Source organism: Pundamilia nyererei, unplaced genomic scaffold (assembly GCF_000239375.1).
Source record: "Pundamilia nyererei isolate P.nyererei 1_Seehausen unplaced genomic scaffold, PunNye1.0 scaffold00183, whole genome shotgun sequence".
In the NCBI taxonomy this organism is placed as follows: Eukaryota; Metazoa; Chordata; class Actinopteri; order Cichliformes; family Cichlidae; genus Pundamilia; species Pundamilia nyererei.
The window spans coordinates 636,617-645,749 of record NW_005187584.1 but is presented as its reverse complement, the minus strand read 5'-3'; the positions used below and the strand labels follow the sequence as shown (position 1 = coordinate 645,749).

General features: G+C 44.8%; 1 protein-coding gene across 2 annotated transcripts; it reads right to left on the bottom strand.

Moving 5' to 3' along the window:
- Positions 1-1,980: 1,980 nt before the first annotated feature.
- On the bottom strand, positions 1,981-9,045 carry timm44 (translocase of inner mitochondrial membrane 44 homolog (yeast)). Of its 2 annotated transcripts, none has more exons than XM_005746790.1 (13): positions 8,964-9,045; positions 8,419-8,523; positions 7,766-7,969; positions 7,605-7,685; positions 7,374-7,523; positions 7,067-7,203; positions 6,573-6,658; positions 5,722-5,814; positions 4,546-4,670; positions 4,341-4,391; positions 4,096-4,185; positions 3,753-3,863; positions 1,981-3,044 (listed from the first exon to the last, which is right to left on the bottom strand). In XM_005746790.1, exons 1-13 carry the CDS (start codon positions 8,991-8,993, stop codon positions 2,925-2,927), a joined length of 1,383 nt encoding a protein of 460 aa, XP_005746847.1. In that variant the 5' UTR covers positions 8,994-9,045; the 3' UTR covers positions 1,981-2,924. The 2 variants fall into 2 exon arrangements, with proteins under 2 accessions (XP_005746847.1, XP_005746848.1); XM_005746791.1 differs by having other exon boundaries at positions 8,449-8,523.
- Positions 9,046-9,133: the final 88 nt, after the last annotated feature.

Sequence of the window (9,133 nt, the reverse complement as noted above, 5' to 3'; positions counted from 1 at the left end):
TCATCAACGTGATAGCATGTGGAACAAACACAAATGAGTCGGGTCTTCTCTCGGTCGGCAGGATCCGTCTGACCAGTTGTGGATTCTCCGAGGATGCTCCTCTGGACCCTGAGTGGGGAGGGGTGTGTGCGAGACCACAGAGGTGCACTGTGAGCGATGAGCACAGCAACAGGGAGCTGCAGCCTCAGCACAGCTTAGCAATAGTCAGGATTCATCATCCAGGACAGCGCTTGAACAGTGGAGGTGTTGGTCTGCATGTGCAGACATGCAAGCCTGTGTATGAGCAACCACCAGCCGCTGTCAGCTTCCGTGAGCGACGCAGGACCAAATGAATGCAACACTGCATTCTGCTCAGCATCTGTCCCGAGCTGCCTCGTTACTGCTGCACACAACGAACATCTGCTGCCATCAGCATTTCATCTGGACTGAAAACATTTACTCAACTTTACTGTGTTCAACTGCACATTAATGCAAATATGTAATCAGCTAATTCAGCGCATTTATGCAGGCAGACATGGTCACGGTGACCGTGAAGGTCACACCGAGTGTCACAATGTTCAGCGACTCTGAACATGGCGGCTTGTTGGCTCCAGAACGGCTGATCTGAATGAAACTGATGATCTACTGGGATTTCCCCACATAAACATCTCTACAGTTTACAGAGAGCAAGAAACTAACTAAATTATTACTAGTACTACTACTAATAAATACATACATAGAAACATATGATAGAACACACTGAGCTAGCCCCAGCCCAAACTGACCCTGAACTTCAAACTGATGAGTCCAGCTGCAGCCTCGGTTTCTACCTGTTTTCTGAAGTAGGATCACTGTGGCGATCACAAGTGTCTTTGTGCTGGTTTCCTCTTTGCTCCTGTCAGCTGTGAGTTCATACCTGAATACTGAGAGAAAGCTCGCTTGCGCCTTCATTGCGACAGGAACTTGCGTTGGTGTGCGGGACCGTAGCCTCAGCTGTGATTCAGCTGAAGCAGCAAAGTAATGTAATGAAATACTTTCTCCTGGGAGTAATTAAGTAACATACGCTGCTTAGCAATGGCGGTGACTGTCACAGCGAGCCAGTGAGAACCCAACAGACTCAATAACAGAATCAAAGGATCGAATCAATAATTGATGCCAGTAATAGAATCAGAATCCAACTCCCATTCCAGGTCGGATCACATTTGGTGATGAAACATGAAAGTATGGATCCATCCTGCTTGTATCAGCAGTTCAGGTGTAATCCTGTGGATCTGACACTGTGGGCCCCTTAGCACCAACTGAGCATCGTTTAAATGTCACGGCCGACCTGAGTATTGTTGCTGACCATGTCCATCATTTTATGAAAACAGTTACCATCTTCAGATGGAGCTCACTGCAGACCTCAGTCCAACAGAGCATCTTTGGCGTGTGCAGCTGACACACTGACTGTGTAACGCTGTCATGTCATGTATGGAGCAAAACCTCTGAGGAACGTTTCCAACACCTCCAGTCTGTGCTGTGACATAAAGAGGGTCCACTACAGTCCCAGCAAAGTGTACCTAAAAATATGTCCAGTCAGTGTACATCAGAAAAGCACACTGATAAAGATTTTGTTGTTCTTTCATGAAACTGTCTGTGAAGGTGTTACAAAAGTTATTGAGCAGACACAACAGAAATAAAACCGTAGAGATGAACTCTTTCTGACCCCAGACTGGAGATGCTTCAGGTCCCACGTGGCCTTTCTAACCTCCACGTTTCTGAGACGAGCTCCTGGGATGCTGACCGCACAACAAGGCACAGTGAGGCTGACACATCACAGCACTGAAGGCCGAGCAGTCGCACCAGAAGTCACCGAGGAGAAACACGAATGGCACGAATCGCCGATGAAACAATCCAGGTCACCCCACATCGTGACATCATCACACTGACAAACCAATGAGTGCTCAGCCTCCGCTCAGCCCCGGAGATGCTCCCAAAGGAAAGATGACATAAACAGTGAAATCCCACACCAGGATTTAATTAAAAAAATAATTAGCAACTGCCCTCGAAGGAATCACATGATCTCGTCCCAAAACGAACCGTTAAAAAACCAAAAAGGTGGATTGAAAGTTGTTTCCAAAGGTGACTGTTCATTTTATTTCTTAGAATAAATATAGACTCTTACAGGTCAACAATCACACTGAAGCATTATCATACATACAAGGACGACAATCCTCAGTAAAGATGGGAGCGCACTGATTGGCACTGGCGAAAGCAGCCACTGTCACCTCTTCCACCAATCAGGTGCTGGCGTGCTGCGACTTCAGGACCAGCGTTTGCCTTAGTCCTGAAACGACCATCCCACATGCTTGAAAACCAGATATTCCATAGTGTTGTGCAACAAAGTTAATTTTTGGAAATAAAATCACGGCAGTGGTTTTGTTTTTTGCAGTAGCACCTCCCACAGCCACTGGGATCAATGGTTCCAACTCTGGGCCCAGTAAGTTGATGGTGTGTGTCTCGTTTTGATGGAGAAAGACGGTGGAATAAAGGTATACGGTGACATCACGGTGACGTCACGGTGACAGGATATGAAGGAGTCTGTTTGACGACATAAGTTTTAGTTACAAATCTATCGGCTGATTCCCTCATGATTGTTTCCCATATTGATAAAATGGCATCATTTAAAGCCAACAATGGCAGAGCTGCATCAAACAGCAAAGCTCAGCCCACAGGCTGCAAGAAGGACTTTGGATGAATGTTGTTGGTGGTCTACTGCCCCCAAGTGTGAGCCTGAGGAACGGTCAGGAATAACTGACGGAGCAAAGCCAATAGATGGAGAAGCAGCTCGAGCTTTCAGCAACACTACTCCACAGTGTTTTCGTAGCAAAGTCCGGCCCCCACACGTCCACCTGTGTGTGTCCCCTCCTCCCTGACTGTGAGTGTTTAGTGCACATCAAAGAGTCTTAGAGGATCTGCTCCGTGCTCGAGGCGGAGATATCCAATAGTCTCCAGGCAGCGTACGGGTTGAGCTCTTCCTGGTCTCGGCAGAGAGCCCACACGTACATCATCCGGAGGACTTTTTCCTGGAGGAAAGATGACAGATGAGATCACTTCACTTTAAATTCAAACAAAACAAATAACATGATGATACATCTGTAAGCGACTGATTGAACCACGACACAAACATCTGTTTTGCTGCTGGCTTGATCGAACACACAGTCTCCTGTGGTTCAAAGGGAGGGGCTCAGCCTGTGCAGAAAGCTTCTTGGCATTTTCAGTTTCAGTCAACATCCAGACGTCGCATTAAAAAGTTTGAAAGATGAAAGACATGGAAACAGAGACGCTGAGTCCAGGAGCCATAAATGGTCGAGTGTGTCATTTAATGCTCAGACATTAGAGCTCAGCTTATAAACTCCAGAGGAACAGTACATCCACCATTTATCCTTTGGCAGAAGCCTTGTATCCTGAGCACTGGGCATCTGCCAGCTGCTGAATGGATACTTTGACCTCGCTTCCAACCACACGGGTCCCCGAGCTGTCCTCGGCGGCTGATTCACAGCCCATAAAGCTTTCTGGGTCTGAATAAACAAAGGCCAAACGGCTGAATATGACTCCACCGTCTCGTTGCATTCACTTAATGATCAATTTAAAAGATCTCACACACGTGTGAGTGTGACAACATGCCAGCTAAAGCTCTGTAATAGTTCACGATCAACCAACAACTCTGTGTGTGTGTGTGTGTGTGTGTGTGTGCGTGTGTGCGTGTGCGTGTGTGTGTGTGTGAGACTTACAGGATCTCCTTCCACCACTTCTCCTTTGGTGTTTCGGATCACCATGACTAACTGAGCCTGGAAAGTGATAATCAGCACTGGACCCTGGTCCATCATCTTACCCATGGCCAGCTGGAGAACAACATGCATGAATATTTACTGACCAGAATTCAAGGATTTCCCTTCATCAGGTGAAACATTTACAAATATAAAAGTCGAATCAGTGATCAGAGTCGTTACAGCTCCCGTCAGCACACGTATGAACTGCAAACTGATGAAGTGTTGCTATTTTTAAACCTGAGATTGCAAAGAAGAGCCAGTAGTCTGAGTATCAGCCCGCAGAGTCTCGTCTTACGCAACTTACATCAATACTGTCGATGTCCAGAATCTTGGAGTGGAACTGAAGCCCCATGGCCTTGGCTTGCTGGATTGGATGAGCCAGCTGGCTGTACGTCTGCAAAGCCAGTGAAGGAGAAAATGGAGATCACATAATGACAAAGACACTTCATGAAAAACTGGCCACCTGCAGAGAATCGAGGCACAGCAGAGCCATGGAGTGTCAGTCCACTTATTTAAACACGCAGAGCCAGCGTGTGCAAAAGGACGTACCGCTTCATAGCACCAGTCCTTCAGAACCTCCAGCTCCCCTCGAATCATGGCCTGTGTGGAAAAAAGCCTTAAATGGTCGTCCTGACTTGTTTTATGAAGGCAGTGCACAGTCGTACCGAGTACTCTCCTTTTGCAGAGGTACACTCTAAATGACAGTTTAAAGATTTAGAAAAACTTGAGTGATATCTGCTGAGATTGGTGTTACCTCCAGTATGTTGGGGATGATGTCTCGCTCACACTGCTTGAGAAAGGAGTCTTTGTCAAAGGACGGGTCCACCTTCAAAATCTCTGTCAGCACTTCAGACATCTCAGTCTTTGAAAACAGTCCACCTTTATGCACACGGACGAGCGGGACAAAGCTTTGTAAAAGATTCATCAAGTATATGATAAACAGCGATATAACCTCCAATAATATAAAGACTTTCATCTTTACGTAAGTCAATCCTCTTCTGCTTATCCGATCAGATGTCTGAGTCACCCCAACCGGGTCCTTTGGATGTGGAGGTCGGGCTGTTTGATACAACGATATGAAAATGTCTATCGTTTCATATCGTTTACTTCCTGCTGTCGCAAAATAAACTGTTCACGCCAATATTTTTTCACCGTTTTGATGGTCACTGCAGAATTAGCTTCTTAAAGTTCTCTTACATTTGATATGACCACACTGCGGACGGACAAGCGACTGTTTTTGTGCGTTGTCGTTAGCAACAACGACGGTAAAACCACCGTCCGCTTGTTTATTTTCCACATAAACCTTTCACAATAAAGCTGAAGATCCTGTTGAGATTTTTCAAAATAAATTGAATCACGTGAAAGATGCAGAGTGTTTAGAGACGAGAAGCTAAAAAGAGCCGTCAGGTGCTAAAAAATAAACCTTAGAACACGCCGTGTAATAAATACTCAAAGAAAACGGCGGCCTTTCAACTTATGTCTAAAACTGTATCGTTTCAGCATCGGTCAAAACACTCGACTCCAGCTACACGACGCACAGCTGGAAACACTTCACACAAGTCGAGCTGCCCGAGATTCACAGAATGGACAGAAAATGCAAAATGTTTGTGAAATATATCGCTGTTGGACGACGGATGTCTTATATCGCGATATCAGATTATAGTCATATCGCACAGCCCTGTGTGGAGGAGCTGTGCTCCTTATGAACGACTCCACTTCCCCCCCGAGGAGTGGGCACTCCACCCTGTCCTGGCTGAGGACCAGGTACTGATCCTCTGTTGGTGGATCAGTACCGCATATGTTACTAAAAACATCTTGACTAGACATCATATCAAGGTCCACGAATACAAATTAAGTCTTTCAAGCATAAAAAGAGATACATGTAACAACTGTGTGTTTCAAAGCACCGACAGTTCCCACAGCTGCTCACCTATGATGTCAGTCATCTTGTCAGTGACGGCACGGGACGCTCTGATAAACGCGTTGTCACTCTCATCATATTTCATCTTCATCTCAAAGAACCCTGTGATTATTAAAAAAATCAGTTTGTCAGAGGTTTGGATACAAAGGTAATCTGATTTCCAGGCCTGGATAAGTACGAATATTTGTCTTTCTAACAATAAGCACATTATACAAGCAGCATGTTTGTTTATAGCATTTTGAGTCAAAACATTCACAAATGTGTCAGAACATGTGGGCGGCGGAGAGCTTCACCTCACAGAAAGCAGGGCAAGAAAAGCGTGAAACCAATCAAAGACTCATCCTGCATCCCAAACTGGAATGAAAGACTTTCATGGCAGCAGTTTGCCAGCAATGTTATTTTATCAAACACAGAAGTGAGTGATCAGCATTTTCAGCTTAGAAACGCTGATGGGGCCCAAATGGCTGTGGAAAAAACTACATGATTACTTTGTGTAACGTCCCACCTGAAAGGCCATCTTTCACACGTCCAAACATTATTAATCATTAACAGCATTTCCATAACTAATGCACATAAAGTTAACCGAGTGTAGCTACATCTTCCATCACCCTGCTCTTTCAGAAAATGCTTATTAATAGATGCTAATAAACTGGAGGGTCAGTAACGCCATCACCGGCCAAACACAAAAGTACGCCAGCTTTATTACTCGGGGTCAACAGTGAAGATGCAGCAGCATCACATTTAAGACAACAGACATATCATTGGTCCTCAACCTACACTGGGACAGTTAACCAGGTAACGCCTGAGCGACTAAAACAAAGAGTCAGTATGTGTAACATGGGGGAGGGGTTATTGCTTACTGTTAAAGACCATGTTGTTGTCTTTGAAGTCCTTCCACTGCTGGTACCATTTTGAGTCTTTGTGGAGCACCACGCCCATAGCTTCCCTAAAGTGATGATATAAACATCTACAGTGATATAAAATGTGATAAATAAGCACTTTACAGCCAGATCAACAAGGCAAATAGAAATGAAACACTTGAAATGACAATGAGGTGGAGGAAATGGCACACAGCTGTTACAGTCCTCCTCCAAACATCAGGCAACAGTTTGTGTCAAAACTGTCATTTGATGGTGTTAAGCTGATGATACCAAAACCTGCTGAAGAAATAATATTAATGTCAGTTTCTTGGTATCTGATCAGACGTGAGTCCCAGCTCTCGCTGCTTTTAGCTTTGGGTGAGTTTCAATTCTTATATCTTTAGTAATATTGGCCCGATCGATCCAAATATTGATCGTGAAGCTGAGGGGCATGTCCCCTCTTAGCATCAGGCAAACAGGGGGCCCTCACGTACTCGTTGGCCTCAAAGACCCTGCTTTCATCCGCTGCCCCCTTGGAGGAGAATTCAGTCCTCTTTCTGAGTCTGGTGGGAGGCCGATAAGGGCCAGTGTGACCCAAGTCACCGATCTCTTTCTTCACACTCTCCATTCCCTAAAAACAGAAAATCTGTCAGTGACACAAATTATTTCTAATAGTTAGTAAATAATGACCTCGTCTTTAATGATAGCTCTGAGAATAATGGTAACACGTTTATGCGTCATACATGCTGTGCAGGAGAAATAAAAGGTGAATCATATTTAACTTGCACTGTGACTGCATACCTGCGATATTGCTTTAAATGCGCCCGTCTTCCCCAGCATCTCTCCACTCTTGGAGACAGTCTCAGCAGATGTCTTTGCTGTTTTGGCAGCTTCTTCCATTCCTTCTTTGATTTTCTTCCCAAATTCTGTCCGGCTGACCTCTTCCAGTCCCTTACAAACATACAGAATCGTACCAGCTTCAGCAGCATGACTACAACAACCAGAGTTTATACGTGTACCTGTCATATTTACCTCTTTGACCGTGTCTGAAATGTTTCCCAACTTCTTCCTGAGAACCTCGGACGTCTTCACTGTTTCAGACTCTATATTTTTCTGGGAAAAGACAAGAAGAGCATTTCCAGACCTGCTACTAGTTTAAGTGACAGAAGTTCAGCGTGTGGCCAGATACTTACATATTTCCTCCGAGCTTGCTTCAGTGCCTCTGACTCCTCGAGTTTTTGGGCCTCTTCTCGAAACTTTTTGATGTTTTCTTTCATTTCCTTGTTCTTGTTTAGCTCCTGTTTGAGGTTATCCAAAAACTCTCCCAGGAAACCTCTTCGTCCACCACCCCGCTCTCCTGACAAATACCTTACTTGAAGAAGGGCTGACTGAGGCACCTTGAAGACACACAAAAACCCCACCAGGTTAGGATGAATGCAAATATAGAGTTTGTATTTCTCAAATGTATTTCTTGTGCCAGAGTTCTAAAAATGTAAACCTGACCAACAGTTGATTTTTAGAGAGAAAAGAAATCCCACCATCTATATCTATCTAGATACAGTGTGCTAGACTTGGGCTAAAAGAGGAAAATTACCAAGCATTTGTATTAAAGTTTCAGCAAAGCCTTTCAGAAACTATACAAACGCAGGTTAACGCTAAACTACAAGCTGCAGTACGACTTCCCTGAATAAACTGTGACATTTTAGCATTTTAAAGCACCCCAAGTATCTGTCTGTGTTAATACTAATGATTATATATGCCAATATAAACCAACAGTATATAGACTATATGGCAAAGGCAGACATAATCAGGGTCAAGTAGGACTTCTTATTCCAGGTGTTGTTACCTGTGGAGAGTGTGTGAGGAGCCCACGTATCGTGTAGACATTGGGTCTGTTGGAAAGCAGCAGGTAGGAGGAAGGGAAAGCCACCAAACCCCTTCTTACACATATCTGGACAAAGAAACAAACTTCAGCAGACACTCGAGGCTGAAATAAACTCTTGAACTGAACGTGACGATAAATCACGAAGCTTTGGTGTTTTTACAGGAAACTTCTTTATCGGAACGCTTCAAGTGAAGCAGCAGCAAACAAGCTAACGATAGAAATAAAGTTTTCCAGAAACAATGTTTGGAGCTTTTGGACTTTTCACTGAAACTCCAACATTTTATATGCTCCCAACTCCAAGAGCTCAGACACCGGCTGCTTACCCCTCTATTCAAACGGCTAGCTCGGCTAGCTTACAGCACGTTTAGCAGAGAAGTTAAACGAAATTGAGATTTTCGCCGTTTCGGCTAAAAGAGGCCGTGGAATAAATGTCGTTTCAGTTCGTTCCCTTATCGTTTTGTGGTGTTTTTACGTGGATATTTTACACACATGGCCCAAACACTCACCTGATAACACCGACATAAGGGGGTCGCCATCTTGAACGTCGTGCTTGTGACCTTCTTCCGGTGGTGACCTTCCTCGTCCACGAGGGGGCTGGACTACAGCTCATTGTAATAGCCAACCAGAGCTCAACAGGACCGTTCCACCGCCCCAGTGTTTGTGCCTCATATTTACG

Coding starts and splice junctions, on each gene's coding strand:
- timm44 (XM_005746790.1), bottom strand. CDS start 8,993: ATGGCGACCCCCTTATGTCGGTGTTATCAG. Junction 7,524..7,604: donor TTTCAGACACGGTCAAAGAG/GTAAATATGACA, acceptor TATGTTTGTAAG/GGACTGGAAGAGGTCAGCCG. Junction 4,671..5,721: donor CAAGATGACTGACATCATAG/GTGAGCAGCTGT, acceptor GTGTGCATAAAG/GTGGACTGTTTTCAAAGACT.